Here is an 18,234-nt window from a genome sequence, read left to right on the forward strand (position 1 = left end):
CCCTCACTAGGTTTTTCCTCTGTTGTATTTAAAGCGATAAAATGGAAAATAGTCATTTTTCAGTCCTTTCCTCAAAGACATTCATGGTGTTGCGCTCGGTTGTTAACGTGAGAAGTTACGGAAGTAGTTGTGTGACGAATTAAAAAAGAGAGCGAGAGAGAGAAGTTCAAACCCTGCCTACTTTCACATCTCTGCACGCTGCATAACGTGGCCTGCTGCTTGGATTGTCTGCACGATTAACGTTACAAAAATTAGCGGACCCAGCCCTCCAAAGGCATGGGCAGAGGCACTCTCAGACGTTATTTTACACTCACTAAGTTACTAGCATACTGATGCTGTAACACAGACATCGATGATTACATCAATTACGATGAGATGTTATCATTTATAGTAAGAGATACAGTAGAATTGGGACTGAAATAGTGTTAATTAATGCAGTCATATATGGCTTCAACAACCTATTATATGTTTTTACATTTGATTTCTTATTGTACCAATTGTATTGTAGTCAGCAAATGCATATATAGTTGTTAATTACGTAGATGTATTATTTAGATCACTATGTTTCAAAATAAAGCCAGCAGCATTAGCAGATTGACATGACTGGACTTTGAATATATCCACAATGATAAACTCAACTGTATAAAAAAACACGTCATCTGCCTTTGCCTGCTGAGTTGTGGTGCTGTATGTTAATGTCTTGCAGTCGTGCACCATTCACACAGCAATATGGTGTCAGTCTGTCCAAACAGAATCAGACGTAATGCTAACATTAAATGTAAGTCAGCTAGTTTAAGGCAAGGCATTGTTTTTACAGCACATTTTAACAACAAAGTGCTTTACAGGAAACATAAAAGAACATTGAAATACATTTAAAAAGTTTAATCAAAAACAAAAACAAGATAAAACAGGAGGGTAAACACTGGAACATGCAAAACGATGAACTTGGCGATATTGTCCTGAAGATACAGTTCCGTTACCTTCTCAAAAAAAAGTATATATTTTAAAATCCCAACAATGAGTCCCCAAAGGTTAAAAGGTAGCACACACACAGATTTTCAGGACAAAGTTCACAAATCTCAATTTCACCAATTTATTCTGGCCATGTCAGCAGACAGCTGACGTTTGGGCCTGGTGGCCTTCTTCAGAGCATGGAGGAAAATGGAAGGCGTGTCATTTATATACAGGAGCTGGCATGTGATTGGCTTCAAGAGTCACATGGTAATTAACTTCCTCAGGTCCCATATATATATATGGCTTTTTTTTGACACTATAACAATGACTACATATAGGTGAAATGGTAAATCTCATACAATATAACAGTTCTAACTGAGCTTACAGACTCTGTGATAGACATTTTATGTTTCCATATTATGAAGCTTGTTCAGAATTAGAAATGAAGGCGTTGGGACTTTGAACTTTGAACCTTTCAAATACACATCTTACATAACTTTGGAGGCTTTCCCTGTCAGGTAATAACTGCATTTCGAGCTCAGTTAGTTTTAACCTCGCCCACTTAAAATGTAATTGCAGGCTACAATGTTATAATAATAACCCCATTAGCTCAATAATGAGTCTATTCAGATTTTATTTTTAAAATCCTCATGTCCCAGCACCCAGTTACAAAATATTTGCGTGCCACAATCGAATGACGTAATATTACTGAACACTTTGCACCGGGCTAATTCATGAATTCAGTTTTTCTGGGCTGACACACATAACTAATACAATTGAAATGTATCCGATCAAATATGTGAATGTAAAATGTAATGTTGTTGTCCAAATGAGCCAATGAGAAGCTGGTCAGGGGAAGCCCGTTGTTTCCCACCATGCAGTGAGATTTTACAGTGACTTTACAGTCAACGTAATCTCACTGTAAAAAGATCACATACGCCGAGCATAACGTTGCGTTGTTACGCACTGCCCTCTAGTGTCAAAGAATTGTAAACGTAATTTGAGACGTCATCAACAGTGCGCCGAAATCTTGCACGCATGCGCACGAGTGTGGAGCTGACAAAATTCAAACTGGACGGCGGGTAGTTGAAGCTTAGACAGAAAAAAAATACAACAAAGGTTCATTGTCGAGAATTTAACCAAAAGTGTAAGAAAATGACCAGCACGTTGAAAGGAATTACTCTCAAAGGAAGCGCGGAGCTAGTGGCCGAGTTCTTCTGTAAGTATTTATATTTAAGGTATTTGATTTCAGAAGATCGTTTTGAACGCTCTCGACACGCAGGAATGCAGTGCTAATATGCTAACGTCACTGTCTGGGCCTTAGGAGTGTAGCTTTAGGACACTCCGCATAGCCATAGGAGCGCCATAAAAAATCTGGAAATAAAGTATTGAATCGAAAATGCTATCGCTCCACGCTTCATTTGAGCACACAACCAACCAAACTCAATGTGTTTTGTTACAATTTTAACTTCTGAGCTAGAACGGGTTCACACTGAAGTGCACCGCCCACCACGCACTTAACGTTACGTTAACTGTTCGAGCGTAACAAATGTAACCGGAGAAAGACACGAGTTGAAAGTTTAAACTGTATTATGTCAGATGCTGCTTGGTGTAAGTTATTATATATGCTGGATTCACCAGAACACTGTAACGTTTCGCCAGAGATGTATGTGATGTATGTTGTATGTTTGCCAGTAAGCATGGCAGCGTTTGTGGACGGGGTTCGCTACTGTTAGCTTACTGTGTTTCCAACGCTACATCGCAAAGCAGACATTCAGCAGCTGTAACAATACTGTATTTTTTTCAATCGCAAAGCTAAAGTAGCCAACACTTTCAAAATGAAAACAGAAAAACTGGTACTGTGACGTTACATGCTACCTTTGTTACATATGCTACGTACATTTATCTGTAAATGTTATCTACACTCGTCTAGATAGACCTCTGTGATTAAATTTGCTTTTATTTATTTGTAAGTTTGTTATAGAGTATATTTTCATTCATTCCAATACATTTCTATAGGTCTTAACATTGCATACTTTTTATATGTATATTTTTTTTACATGTTCCTACATGCCTTTTTGCTTTGATAGTACCGGCGCTGTAGTGTTATCAGGTGTGGTATGTTTTGATGTATTATTTAATTTGATTGTGTGAATGAAAACAGGTCGCAGGCCTGTAATAAGCCCATCCAATCATTTCATTGGCCCGAATAAAATGATAGGATGGCCTACCTACCTGCCACTGTGCCCCTGCACTCATGCATGAAAAGGGGGGAGGCCCTGAAGGGAGGGGGTGGGATTTTTTCAGTTGGATACTTTCAAAATCCAGCTGTCTCTTGCTAGTTTCTCCAGCGTTACCTACCCTAGCTTTAACTGTGAGCCGCCTGACTGCCTCACTTTGCCTCTGCTGATCACTGAATTTTCATCTTTCATCTTTCATCTGACCCATTCGATTCACTCTTTCCACCACAGCGTTTGGCATCAACAGCATCCTGTACCAGCGGGGCATCTATCCTCCAGAGACATTCACCAGAGTCACCCACTATGACATGAGCCTGCAACTTACCACTGATCCCAAACTGAAGAACTACCTGACCAACGTGGTGTCTCAACTCAAAGGTAGCCTCAGTGGATTGCTTCTTTATACAGTGGCTTTCCACAGCTTTGTGGCAAGTGGTAAGATAACAATGGGGAAAGTGAAACCTGTAAAAAGTCCAAATGGTCTCATTGTGTTGTTTCACTTTGAAAGAGGCAACAGAGAAACTTAATTCAGTCATTTTGAACTGAACTGAGTTATTTGCTGGATATCCCCTGAATCCTCCCCAAAGACCCCTGGGAGGACAGTCCTTCCCTTTCCCTGATGTGGTTTATGGACTGTAGTTCTGTGCGAGAGCCTATAACTGAGACTTGAACCCAGCCCATACCCGTGTCTTTAAGACCCAACCTGGCTCAATCTGACCTGTACTGCCAAATTTGAGACCCAAAGCCATATTATTGCTTTATATAATTCATTATTGGCAGTTGGCTCACAACACTAATGCAACACATTGGCTACACTCTTGTTTCTCTCACTGTTCCCATTAGGCATCGCTTATATACTTGCTAAACATGGCACGAGTCCACACAGTGGACACAGTGGATGATTGGCACCGTCAAACAGAGACATTTCTCAATACATTACATTTGTAAAAAACCAAACCTGAAGCCAACCCGAGCATGAAGCTTTATGCAGGAAAACGGGCCGACCCTAACCCAGAACCTGATATTTTCCTTGGACCTGTCTGGTTTGAGTCCGGTATAGGGCTCCAACTAACGATTATTGTCATTATCGATTAATCGGCCCAAAACTTTCTCTATTAATCATTCGGTGTATAAAGCATCAGAAAATAGTGAAAAAAGCCCATCACAATTTTCAGTGTCCGAGCCGATGTCTTCATATAGCTTGTTTTGTCTGGCCAACAGTCCAAAACCCAAAGAGATTCAGTTTATCATTTAGTCTCACTTTAATGATTAACCCATTTATCAAATCATTTTCTGTCGCTCAACTGATCAATGAATCAACTCATTGTTCCAGCTCCATTTGAAATTTTAACTAGTTTTATCTGACATTTGAAAACAGATGACCTCCTTCTTATGCAGCTGCACCTATCTAAAATAAAAAATAATTTGTATTCAAATTGTACACTTCATTATAGCTTCAACATTTTGAGAATGCACATACAGTGTGCATACCACTGTGAGCTCCAGCATAATTGTAATATTGTCCTCATTGTATTGTATGTTTTTTTTTTTTTTTTTTTTTTTTTTTTTTTGGGAATGTTTTATGTCACATGACTAATTAGCTAAATGTATTTAAAGGAACAGGAGACAGACTCCAACACCACTCTGATGAAGAGTCCTCCAAGTCGACTGTAAAAATACATGTATATCTGTGCATGACTGTTTCATATGTATTTTGTATTGACTGAAGAAGGGCAGTATTGTATTAGAACCCATTCAGACTATCCGGTGTCAGGGTCTGTTCTCTGGGTTGCAGAGTGGCTGTTTGAGTGCACAGTGCAGAAGCTGGTGTTGGTGATCACGTGTCTGGAAACCAACGAGGTGCTGGAGAGATGGCAGTTTGACATCGAGTGTGACAAGTCAGCCAAGGAGAGCAGGTCAGCTCCTCTACTGTCTACGTGGCCTTGAAAAGTCTGAGAAGCAATAGTTTATTTAACAGCAATCTTTCAAATAGTTGAACAGTTTTTGAGACGACTTTACTCTTGAGTTTAGGTGATGAATGATAGTAATGAATTTGTATGTATTTGTAACATTTAAGGCAACATTTCTCAGAATGTGTGTTGGGACTTTGTGTGTTCATCGAGTCATAGTCCAGTCAGACTCCAGCAGATGGCAGTCATGACTCATCTGTCAGGGCCACACACACTTTCAGTTTAAAGAGTAACTAAACCCCAAAGTTTTGGCTGAAGTGCCTCTACCCTGGAAATTCCAAAAATGCCTCTAGAATGTGAAAAACATGGCAGCGCTGGGAGGGGGCGCAATTGGATAGACCTACAACCAATCAGAGCAACGAAACATGTGACACAATATGTAGAATTCAAATACTTTGCACCAAAATCTCAAGATTTGGACCTGAATCCATCAGCGACACTACTAAATACCCATAAACAGTTTTCCGCTGAAAAAACTGCTTTGGGGGTTAAGTTACTCTTTAAGTCCGGTGATTTATATTTTCCTTCTTGTCAACAAATCCCATGTGCAGAGCCGAACCAACACTAAATGTATCTAACAAGTGTTGCGTGAGTACCAAAGCCTGATATATCTTCCTCCTCTGTCCAGAAACTATTAAAAAGTCACACTGTTGCACTGGGTGACATGTTCCTTCATCACCAAGAACACACACACTGGAGTTTATTCTGACTCAGCCCCACACACACCGTCCTGCTGCCCCAAACACTCGCTACAGCACCACATGTGGATTCATCCGCCGCTGAAAATAGTCCCCAACAAATGCACTATTTCCTTCTGTTTGAGTAACGATTGATAAAAACTACAGTGCCCAGCTGTTTTTAGGAAATTACTGAACCTTTTTTTACAAATGAAACTAAATTTGTGAGCTGTTAAGAGAGAGAAGGAAAGTAGTGAGAGACGGTGCTCCGACAGCAAAAGCACTGTTCCCAGTTGTGATGATCGCGGTTATATCCGTGGATCTGGTGGGCCGGGTCATAAAAATGAACATTCTGATTAATACAGATGTGGTGAAGCGTCTCCCCCTTAAGAGAGACACTGTGCGCATTTACACACGAGGCACAGCAGCGTAACTTCATTGATCATTCAAATCTCCCGACACGCCGACAGGATCGGTCAGGATCTAATGTTATTTAATGTTCTGTGTTCTTCACACACACAGTCCAGGTTCATACAGTGAAAGAGTTTGGAGTAAAGCAGCCGTCCTCCTGATAAATCCTGAGCTCCATCACAGCTGTCTAAAAATGTATTTCAGAAGCTAAACGTTTCATTCTGTTTCCTCTGGAGAGTTTCCTCTGTCCTGTCAAGTTTATAACTACAGTTGTTAGTTTTGCTGCTTAAATGTCCCGCGATATTTCCTGTGACATAACTGCACGGGCAATAAAAGGCAGTATAGCGTTCAGGGACCGGTGCCGGTGTGCGTTTCTAAATCAGAGAAAATAATTTGTTCGTGTGGGTGGCGAGTGTGTGTAGTCTACGTGCGGATTCGGATCACGTCAGAGCCGATCGGCGCATCACCGCCGCACACCCAGTTGGTGTTTTGTTAGAGAATATTTGTATTCAGAATTTTTTTTAATCAGACCTGCTAAATTTCAGGCGCACTAGTGCGACCAATGAAAATGTTTAGTCGCACTTGACAGTTTGGTCTTTTCATGGGGTTTGTTGACAAGAAAAAGTAGAGAATATTTCCAGCCTTATCATAAGCAACTGCTTAGAAGGCATTTTCAAAAATTCACTCGAAAAACAAAAACAGTGGCTGACATGTTGCCACAGAACCAAATTCCCTTGTTTGCAGTGTTTTGGGTTTCTCAAAAGGAAATGTTTAAATCAGGGGTTGTAACAAAGCCTGTTTGAGACTTATGCATTACTGAAGGTAAAGCAAAGGATGGCCACACCACCATACTGTGGTAACATGTGTCAAGCCATCACTCAGCAGACTGTGTGGGATGCAGGCAGCCGATCGTAACGGCACAAGCTTGTTCTCTGCATGGCACAATCCTGTGAATCCAGAGCATTGCCTTTGTTCAGACGGAGCACTGAAGTCACCCTTGTATCAGTTGATCAACTATTTCATTCATGCTCAGCTGACAAGTAACATCCAATAACATTCATACAATTGTACGCGTTCATGGCGGCCATTATGACCGGACAGATCATGCATGTAAACTCAGTTCTCCTGTGTTACCCAGTGCTCCCAGAGAGAAGTCCATTAAGACCATTCAGGATGAGATCCGCTCTGTTATCAGACAGATAACAGCCACAGTGACGTTCCTGCCGCTGCTGGAGACGCCATGTGAGTAACCAGACAGACTTCCTAACTAACGATTGACAGTTTACAAGTCCATAATCCAGAACTGAAACTGAGACCTTTGACTAATCCTTTGCCCCCTCCTCTCCAGGTGCATTTGACCTCCTTGTCTACACAGACAAAGACCTGTTGGTTCCTGAAAAGTGGGAAGAGTCTGGACCGCAGATCATCGACCAATCAGAGGAGGTGCGTTTACGCTCCTTCACCACCTCCATCCACAAGGTGAACAGCATGGTGGCGTACAGGAGGACTGACTCAGTTTAAACCTCTAAACCATGGTCCCCCCTCCACCCCCTGAGCTGTATATAACACCAACCACTGCCCCTTATAGAAAGCTGTAGATTTTACACTGCCCTGTCCTACCTCACTGTCTGCGTCCCTGTCCAGTGTTCTGTACACGGAGGACCCTGTGTTCTCCTGCCTTTGTTTTCTGAACTTCACTTGTCTGTTTGAGAAGGTTGTGGCGGCAACCTGCTCCACACTGATGTAAATATTTCTCATAAGAAGTATTGTTTCCCCTTTCTCTTAAGTTGTCAACCTCTGTTTTAGAAGCTAGTGGTTTATATGTTAAACTTTTATAAAATATCATAAATAAATGTCTTTTGCAAAGATTTCTTTGTGTTTTTACTGCTTTTGACCAGAAGGTTTCAGAGCAACATAAAGTCACTGGTTGGTTCCAGGTGATTCTGTATGGGTTTATAGCGTACACAGTAAGCCAAATTATGGAACCATACACAGAACACAGAAAATAAGCATTATTCTTAAATGGGACATACCATTTACTTGGCTCACAGTGTTCAGCAGTGTTGACAGTTGCAGATGTGGAACACGTTCATAATGGTACCATATCAGCATTACATTGTCTCACCTGCAGTAGACACCCATAAGTCTCTTATCTAAAAAAACAAAAAAAAAAACCAACCTTTCTCACTGGTGTAATGCCCTCTCATGTACATGTAAGAAAACAAAAAGAGAAGACAACCCAGAGACTGAAGCAGTAAGGAAATATTTTGTTTGTTGAAAAAGCACAGAGGTTAGCCAACAGGCACATGTATTACAGTCCTGGAGTCTTATTCAAAGTTCAAAACACAACCACAGATTAAAAATGAGCCTTCTGAGCATGTGCGTCTACAGAAGTGCTTTAGTTAAGACGGGGCACGCACCTGGGTGGCCCCTGTTACTGTGCGTACTGAGCACTGAAGGTTTTAGAAGTGTGTAAAGTGAACCGAATGATGGCAATTGAATGTGCAAGAGTAAACAACCAACATCTTCATTATAATAAACCTTCAATTCTTGTTGTGCATCTGGTGTCCGCCGCCGCCTGGGCGGACACGTTGTACTTAAGGCCGGACCCTGCTGGACCTCACGTTTGTCATAAAACCTTTGCTGTAACTTGAATGTTGCTGTTTAACTTCAGTAACTCAACTTTCACATACAAGCTACTTTTGAGCTGAAAAAACAAGTTGTTTTATTACAAAATATGAATTTTGTTGGAAATATCACCTGTACTAACATCACATGCCAATAAGAATTTCTGTGATTGTGTAAAAGTTTAGTGTGTAGTTCCTCTAACTACTTTAGCTTTGGCCCAGCGGCAGCACACTGAAAGCGGTGCAGCACAAAGCAAGTAGTTTGGCCCTATTCTCAGAACTGTCACCTTTTTCATCCCACTGGAGTTTGCTGGTATTGGCACTAGCATCAAAAATTTATGATACGCAGTCCAAGTGTGGACACGTGTTGAGAGCAGTTCTACAAGGAGCGATTTCTTTTTCCAATAGTTTCATTCGAAGGATTTGGCCTGTATTTCACAACAAAAAACAACTTGTTGAATAGTGAAAATATACACTACCACGCAGAAGTTTGGAGTCGCCTGCCACAAAAACTTCGATTCGATACATTCAGAAGGCTCAGAGGAATACCTCTTTACAAATAGATGTTATTTTGTATGAAGGGACAACTGAAAGGGCAGAAAGAGACAAAGTTCCCTCTGAGCAACAGTTCAATAAGACTAGAAGAAATGAGCAGTCATTGGTAAAAGAAACTGGAAGCTGAGCATTAAAATCGGTGCAGATTTAAACAGGAACAGGTTCCTGTTTCAGTGTCAAAGCACAATAATGCCTCTAACAAGCTGCAATTAACAGGAGTGTTGCTTTAGCAAAGCTTTTCTTAAAACTTCAAATAGAAACAGCAGGTTAGTCCAGGGTTAACACTGCTGGAACTGGATCACAGAACAGCAGCTGAACATACTGTGGACGGACAAATCACAGTTTAAACCGATTCAGTCTAACCACTCAGGAGACTGCAGAGGGCCCAAAGAAAAACGGCTTCCCAAAATATTTACAGCCCAGTTGCACAGATGTGGTTCAAAAATGATCTCAGGTCACTTACGCACTTCTGGACTGGAAAACAAGTATTTGGGGGAAAAAATGGTTCCAACAGTATTCTCCCCTGTCATGCAACACTGTGGGTCATTTAATTATTCTACAACTCTTTCAAATGTAAATAATACATTTGGTGTATTATTATTATACAGTTTTTATCTATCTATTCTATCTTTTATCTATGTTAAAACAGCCATTACTGAAGGAAAGAAGAAAACCATCAATACAACAGGTGACTCCTAACTTTTGAGCGGTAGTGTGTATAGCTTTGTATTACAGACTCTTTTTTTCTGTCGTATCCCTTTACTCATTCAGTGGTGGTGACCCCTCAGATCTCTCTAGGGACCTCTTGGGGTCATGACTATGTTGGGAACCACTGCTCTATGGGCTGAAAACGTTTGGCCACCAGAACTGTAATATACCCGAAAGTTTTACCCATTGGACAGCAGTGCAGCAGGGCTTTCTGCTCCATGTGATTGTGTGATTTTAACCTTTAAAGAATCTGTGTCAGCATATAGCCCTGGAACATTCCGAACTCTTTTATATGGAGAGAGCTTCTCACCAAATTTCATTTCACAATCGGGCTTTGCAGTAAAAGTACAAACCCGACTGAACCCGGCTGAACTCTTTGGCCCAGTCTTTTCACTCTTAGTGAATTTCTTGTACATCAATTCCGCCAGACTAGCTTGATCATTGAAGTGTAAGTCATGATGTATATTTGCTGATCAGCAAGTCGAATTTGAATCATTTAGTGTACCAGAGCTCAATGACATCCCTGTGCCATCATATTGGTTGGTTTTCAGCAAATTACAGTTATGTTCTCTTGTTGGCTGAAACGCAAGTGACGTCAAAGTATTGAATCAGTCAAACACAGTCTAGTCAGGCTGCCCGCAATTTGACGCAAACATTGCTCCATCATTCAATTATAAAAATGGGATGTAAAAAACAGCCTCTCACTGGGGAAAAGCATATGGACAAATAAAAAGTTTGTTTTTTTAAATTGTGAATTGGTCCTATTTTATCACAACAAGGCAGTGGAAAATTCTAGACCCATTTCCCTGTGAAATTGCAGGCCTAGTCTTTGGCTCTTTTACATTTTCAAAACAAAACAAAATTTCAAATGACACAATACAGTACATTTCCAAATGTCGTCTGAAAGAGTTGTTACAAAGAAAGGTCCTTCAAAAAAGCAGAGATGGGATTTTTTAAAGTATGAAAACTACATTTGCTATATAAAGAATTGTGTGCTCTTGATAAAAGGATTACCTTACAATATAGAAACTCTAATAAATATATAAAACAAAATAAATATGCAATAGTTAAGACAATGAGTGAAAAAAATGTTACAAAAGACTCAAACCCTTGTAATGTGTGTGTGCTGTGAATGAAGACATTTAACAAGCTCATCAGATTATTGTGACATTATGTAAAGTACATAGTAAGTACAATATCTGTATCTCACTGTAATGGTGCTGATCCCCAGGGATCTACTTCTTACCATTCAGTGCTCCCCTACATTTCACTACCTGTGAGAGATAGTGCAGGTGAGACTTCAAGATGAAAGCCACTCTGTGCAAAAATAAAAATGGTATATAGCTTAGTGCTGACTATTATTTCCTCTGGTGAGTGAAAGCCTTGAAAGAATGGTGACAGGAAGACAAGTCTCACAAAGTTTGGCGAAATGAGCATGACTCTGAACCATTATTATGTTATTAACACAACATTGCACGTCATCCTCACCTGTTTGTCATGGGAGCTGGCTAACAGTTAAATTAAGACAATTTGTTTAAGGTTTTATGTTAAGGGATATGACAACTTGGGTCTTATTTTTGTAGATTTGGCCATCATTTCTATCTGTTATGATGTGATTGCTGAGACCTGGGAACATGGTGACATTGCCATAACAAAGTCCAGCAGAGCAAGAAATGAGCTGTTAGATGATCAGAAAGGTTTGAAACAAGCCAAGAGTTTAGCCAGATTATCCAAACCACTTTATTTGGAGAAAACTCCAAAGTGATCACAGCTCAAAATGTTGATAATAATCCCTCATTGCACTGAACTACAGACGTGTAAGTTTGCTGTCTTCTAGGTCACCACTGAAAAAGAGCTAACAACACGGACAGCTTACAGGTTGGCTGACTGCACCACATTTTCAGCCACCACTTTGGTCCCCACTGATATAGGCCCTACTGTAGCTCAACATCTACTTGATAGATTGAAATGAAATGAAATTTGTACAGACATTCATGGTTCCCAGAAGATTCATTCTTATTACTTTGCTGATCCCCTTATGTTTCCTCTAGCAATAGTTTGGTTAATGGCTAAATGCTTGCAAAAACAATGACATTCCCATTATTATTAGCTGTACTTTGTGCTAATTAGCAAATTTTTGTGTGATAACATGCTAAACTAAGATGGTGGACACAGGGAACATTTTACAGTACCTCACCACTCTACCCTAAAGATCAGCATGCTGACATTGTCCTTGTGGACCTGTTAGCATGCTTATGTTAGCATTCAGCTCAAAGCACCGCTGTGCCTAAATAAAGCCTGACTGCTAGCATAGCTCTCAGTCTTGTTTAGTGATGCTGCTGCATTTCCCAATCTGAGCAATTCACTTGTTGAGTACAACTGTATTACAGATAGGACGGATGGACAGACATAGGAAAACAAGACCAAAGTTGTAACCATAATTATTCTTTAAGTGTTAGAAACACTCTTGGCATAAGTTGGGACCTGAACCTGCTCTAAGGTTGCTAAAGTTGAAGGCATGTGTATCTGCCCTTTCACTGTCAAACCTTTATGTAGTTTTTTTTCACCACAATCTTTTTCTGGCAGGGAATATTTAATTTTTTTGGCCACTTCTGTGCACAAAGCATGCTATTTGACCTTTTAGATATCATGTTAATTTCATGAAATTTTGTGAGACCTGGTTGGACAGGGCGAACCCTGGAAATTTGTGTTGGCTGAAAACCAAACTGGTGTTGGAATCACATCAAGCCGTTGACCAGCCCCTTCTCGCACTCCTCAGCCAAACGCTTCCAATGCTGGCGGTTTTCCTGACATCCTTCCAACAACGGGGAGCAATACTCCGACATGCCAGCCAAGGTCTGTGACAGCGACAAAGACATTTTACTTAACAAGGGAAAATTCATTGAGCATTGTTTTTAAATACAACGTTCATTCATTTAACATCTTATTTCACATTTCCATGCATTTCTTCACAATGTGAGACAGGCTGACAGCATCTTTCCAGCAAGTGGGAAATAATAGGATGAATGTCCACCATTGCATTGGCAAAATGCCTTTTCCAGCCTTTTATTTGGCTCAGTGGTTTCCAGAAACAAAAACTCAATTGGCTGAATTACCTCATATAACTGGGTGCAGATGGCATCAATGAAGGACACCTGCATGCTAGGAATCTTATCTCTTTTCTCACGATTCATCAGGTCCTAAAGTGAAAGGATAGTAAAAAACGACATGGAAATCAAATGAACAGTGCAAAAATGTTTGCATTCAAATGCTTGCAAATGACAACATTTTCTGTTTTCTTCAGGTTCTTTGACAGTATATGAAGTTCCTTTGGTAGGCAGTTTCAAGGAGCCCCAGCTACTGACAGCAGCACTCCCACATGATCTCAGGGATCTCAGATTCATGACTTACAATCAGATCCGAGATAGGGCTGCTTCATTCACTATTGTGTATGACAAATAAAAGCAGCAACTCCTCACATTTGAGAAGCTGGAACCAGTGGCATTTTTGCTTGAAAAATGACTATAACAATTAATCAAAATTATCAAAACAGTTGGCAATTAAATTTATTCGGATCAATTAATCAACTAATTGTTTCAGCTCTAAACGGAGACATATCTTAGAGCAAGCCCTAACAATTACTTATAAACTAAGAAAGGGATTTTAGAAAGAATTTGCAAATTTTGCTCCAACCAACGCAGCATTTTTTAAAATTTTTTTGATCCTTCTAGACAGTCTGGCAGAAGAGTTTTGGATTATTTATTACTTTCTAAAGGAGACTACACAAGGGCCCATTAAAGTAATGAAGCCAGATTAAAAGCATGATAACTGGTTAGTTTCTCTGTATGGACCACGGAGAGGCACAGATAACTGGCAGGAAGCTGATTTTGTAGTCTGTATGACATTCATTATATAATTCTGATTCAAAAATAATACAGAGATTGTTTGCATGGTGACTTGTGAGGCAAGATTACGGAGACTGGAAAAGTCTCAATTTTGGCCAGGTAACCAATTACAAACACCTTGGTTTTATCCTGATTTTAGGGTAAAAAACTCTAAGGTTATCCATAATTATATATCTAACGTGCAATTATTTAGGGCTTCAACAGTCCTAGAGTTGAGAAAAAGAAAGAAAAGAAAAGAAAGAAAAAGAGAAAAGTGATCTTATCTCTCCAATATTAACTTCTCTGCACTGGCTCCCTGTAAAATCCAGGAATAGAATTTAAAATCCTTCTCCTCACCTACAAAGCTCTTAATGGTCTGGCACCATCGTATCTTAAAGATCTCATGATACCATATTATCCGACTAGAACACTGCGCTCCCAGGATGCAGGGTTACTTGTGGTTCCTAGAGTCTCCAAAAGTAGAGTGGGAGCCAGAGCCTTCAGTAATCAAGCTCCTCTAATGTGGAATCAGGTCCCAGTTTGGGTTCGGGAGGCAGACACCATCTCCACAATTAAGAGTAGGCTTAAGACTTTCCTCTTTGATGAAGCTTATAGTTAGGGCTGGCTTGGGTGAGTCCTGAACATCCCTTAGTTATGCTGCTCTAGGCCTAGACTGCCGGGACACTTCCCATGATGCACCTCTTTCCTCTCTCCTCCTCTCCCTCTCCATCTGTATGCATTTTTATCCCATTACTGCATGTTACTAACTCGACATCTTCTCTCTCCCGTAGTTTTGTGCTTTCTCGTTTCTCTCTCCTTCTGTCGCTTTCAGCAGGTATTTCTGCCTCCGGAGCTGCAGAGTTTGGATCTGTGGTTGTGGGCCACCTGCTGCCCCCGTGTTCCTGCTCGACAACTTCTACTACAGTTGTTGTTATTGGCTCTGTTACTAATACTGACTTTCCTATAGCTGTCATTCCTATTATTACTAATTTATTAATATTAACACTACAATTACTATTCTACTATTTAAAAATAAAGATTCTATGTGGTCTTTGCATTGTGCCTAACACGGCAGCAGCGGATGGCCACCATTGAGTCTGGTTCTGTCCGAGGTTTCTGCCTCTTAAAGGAAGTTTTTCCTTGCCTCTGTCGCCATATGATTGTTCATGGTGGGATTTGTTGGGTCTCTGTAATTAATATTATAGAGTACGGTCTAGACCTGCTCTATAGGAAAAGTGCAATGAGATAACTTCTGTTATGAACTGGCGCTATATAAATATAATTGAATTGAAGTTGTCAGGGAACATGAAAATATACAGTTGGGTAACTACAGTATAGCTCTTGAATGAGACGCCATGTCTTTTGATGACAATAACCAGGCTAAAGCACATGAAGATTAAAAACTAAAGAACCAAAACGGATCCCTGAGGCACACCACAGCTTATGTTGTACTTTTTAGAAAAGTTTTTGTCACACAAAACAACCCTTGAAGTGACACACTGCACTTACACTGGGCTCAATGTTCAGCTCGCGTCTCTCCTTATCCCCCTGTTCGAAGAACTCAGTGGCTACCAGCTCCGCAATCTGCATCGGAGAGAAGACACTGATGACTTCATGTAGAATCTTTAAGCTAAAGCAGACGTGTTGATTCGAAAATTCAATGAACCTTCAGTTGATGAAAAATGAATAACACAACAAAAAAAGAACACATCAGCGACTTCTAAAATATTAAACTTTTAGTTCCAAACGCATTTTACTTCTCTGCTTATATCCACATGTGAGACCAAGGACAAAGTCCGTTAGTACAGATTCCACTTTCAAACTAAGCTTTCACAATTTTCTCTGTCAACATCACTATCAAATCCTGTTTGATTTGGACATGGTGGGTGTATGACATTTTAGCTATGCAAATCATTGCTAATTAGCTATCGTTGTACTTCACCTTGAAAAACTCTCTGGCATATTTGTGTCAGTTTGCATTTCAGAGGAGGTATTTTAATGAACATCCTAGGAGGCTGATTTTAGGAACAAGATTGGGACATCCTACCATGGAGAACACATTATACTTCTGCTGCCAGAGTCAACATTGTCAAACTTTAACATTGTGAAATGACTGGAAAAGAACAAGATAGACCAAGAATATATACAAAGAAGGCAAGGAAGAAAACAGGCAAAGACAAAAGAACAAGAAACAAGAAAGAAGGAATGTAAGTGATAGAAAGTGGGTATGTATAGAAGCAAGTCAAGAACAAAACAAGGTCAAATAGAAAAAGAAGAGGTAGAGGTCTGCCACTCTAAGTTAATGGTCTCCGTCTGTTTACAGAGGGATAAATGAGCTCTGACTGCAGCCTCGGGCTCCAATCAGTATCACTCTGTGTGTATGTGTGTGTTAAGCCTTCTGCAGCTCACTGATTGTCTGTAATCAAGGCTCCATACTATGGAGCTGCAGGGATACCTTATTATAGCTGACTAAAACCAACACTAAGCATGCAGCAAATGTTAACTGGTGACTTTGTCTTTATTTACTTACCCTCATGTCAGGGGGGCTGGTTTTATTCTGGTTTATCACAACTCGGGTCTTATTTTTGTAGTTTTGTGCATCATTACCATCAGTTGAGACAACACTGGACTCACCAAAGTCATTTTGAAGATTTGGGAAGGTGGCAACATCACTCTAACCAAGTCCGATGGGACAAGAAACACCAGCAGTCAGACGATCAGACAGGTTGTAAACAAATCAACAGTTTATCCAGATTATCTAAACTACTTTATTTGGAGGTAAAACTAAAAGTGATTGCACCCGAAATGTTGTAATAATTCTTAATTGCACAGGAAAACACACACCAAACCTTACACTATCAAACAGTAACTACAGTAACTCTGGTAGGTCAAAGTTAACAAATACGTTTGGCTAACTGAGGGATTTGTTTAAAACCTGTACGATTCTTGTCCCGTCTGTCTTCTTTTTAGCGATGTTACTGCAGTCCCAGATCCCAGCAATGACCTTGCTGTTTGGTTTTACGTCCCACAGTTTGTTTTGATTCAGCCTTGCTCACTCTCATCCACAGAAATTTCCAGCTGTAATACTGCAGGCAGCTGTTTTCAGTGAAAAAGCTCACTGTCAGCTACCTGCCCAGCTCCAAACAGCAAACAGACAAAGTTAGCAACTACCTGGTTAAGAAAGTAGAATATCTAGCAGCTAAAGAGCCAGATTTTTTTCTCAGGAGTTGGTGGAGACCAAAAAATAGCTAAAAGAAGCGTGAATATTGGACTCACATTCATCAGGTGGACACAAACACGACTCCAAATTATTTCTCAGGTTGCTCCACGTTCACTTTAACAATGTTATAATGTGACAATATTTTGTTGCTTAGTGTTTATTGCTTGTTCTGCAGCCCGAAGTGGCCAAAAAAAAAGAATGTTTACTGCCCTGAATGTTTTTGGAGGTGTCATGTGAGGACAGGGGCACAGCTGTTTTTTTTTATTAATGAGCACTCACTTGTCAACACACACAACCACATACACAAACACACATAGAGTATGCGCCTGTCTGAACCTCTCTGCACTGTGCCTGTGGTTCCTAACGAGGTGCAGACTAACGACGGTCAGCAGTGAGATGAAACAACGGGGACACAGCTCTGAGATGGGTAAGGAGAACTATAAAACAAATCTATATTTGTGAGTGAGAGAGAGAGGGTGTTAAGAAGTAAACAGAATGAGAAATGGCAGAATCAAAGACAAGCTGCACTGCTCTTTACGTGGAGAAACCTTTAAGCACTTCAGGCCACACCCCAATCAGTTATGTCACAGCAGTGTTTCTCATTAGTTTCCAAAGGCAAAACACTTGCTGTGAAATCAGTGATTAGGGTATGGCCTGAAGTGCAACATGCTAGAAGGTTTCAGCCAACAGAGAGCAGATCAGCAGTTTTCTATCCTCTGACATTTAATAGAGAATTAGCCTTTGAAGGACTACTGCTTTAATTTAAAGCTGCCCTAATTAATATTTTTATATTAACAAGGGATTAATGACTATATATGAAAATATGAAAGGTGCCGCTTGCAGTGACGAACCCACAGAAAATGACCACTTAACTCTGCAGTTCCCTTCAACTCTACACAGCTTTTTTAGCCTCTTTTTCCCTGATAATGCTACATTGTGAACAACAAATCCGTGCTGGAATCAGCAGGAGGAGAGCTAGTTAGCTGTT

The 18,234-nt window shown here is 40.3% G+C and overlaps 2 protein-coding genes across 6 annotated transcripts in view; one reads left to right on the forward strand and one right to left on the reverse strand.

Annotated features, from left to right (window-relative positions):
• The first annotated feature begins 1,994 nt into the window (after window positions 1–1,994).
• On the forward strand, window positions 1,995–8,120 carry mad2l1 (MAD2 mitotic arrest deficient-like 1 (yeast)). 3 transcript variants are annotated; one of them, XM_044182842.1, is made up of 5 exons: window positions 1,995–2,173; window positions 3,426–3,629; window positions 4,990–5,110; window positions 7,391–7,494; window positions 7,601–8,120. In XM_044182842.1, exons 1-5 carry the CDS (start codon window positions 2,110–2,112, stop codon window positions 7,771–7,773), a joined length of 666 nt encoding a protein of 221 aa, XP_044038777.1. In that variant the 5' UTR covers window positions 1,995–2,109; the 3' UTR covers window positions 7,774–8,120. The 3 variants fall into 3 exon arrangements, with proteins under 3 accessions (XP_044038777.1, XP_044038778.1, XP_044038779.1); XM_044182843.1 differs by having other exon boundaries at window positions 3,426–3,572; window positions 4,969–5,110; XM_044182844.1 differs by having other exon boundaries at window positions 1,998–2,173; window positions 3,426–3,572.
• A 379-nt stretch (window positions 8,121–8,499) lies between these two features.
• The window catches only part of pde5ab (phosphodiesterase 5A, cGMP-specific, b), a 119,393-nt gene continuing 109,658 nt past the window's right edge, over window positions 8,500–18,234 (reverse strand). For all 3 annotated transcript variants that reach the window (XM_044182836.1, XM_044182835.1, XM_044182834.1), the window contains exons 20-22: window positions 15,536–15,610; window positions 13,259–13,342; window positions 8,500–13,000 (exon numbers count right to left, since the gene is read on the reverse strand). In XM_044182836.1, coding sequence (XP_044038771.1) covers window positions 12,881–13,000; window positions 13,259–13,342; window positions 15,536–15,610 — 279 coding nt within the window. In that variant the 3' untranslated portion in view covers window positions 8,500–12,880. The remainder of the gene's footprint in view (window positions 13,001–13,258; window positions 13,343–15,535; window positions 15,611–18,234) is intronic.

This window comes from Siniperca chuatsi, linkage group LG22 (genome assembly GCF_020085105.1).
Source record: "Siniperca chuatsi isolate FFG_IHB_CAS linkage group LG22, ASM2008510v1, whole genome shotgun sequence".
Classification (NCBI taxonomy): domain Eukaryota; kingdom Metazoa; phylum Chordata; class Actinopteri; order Centrarchiformes; family Sinipercidae; genus Siniperca; species Siniperca chuatsi.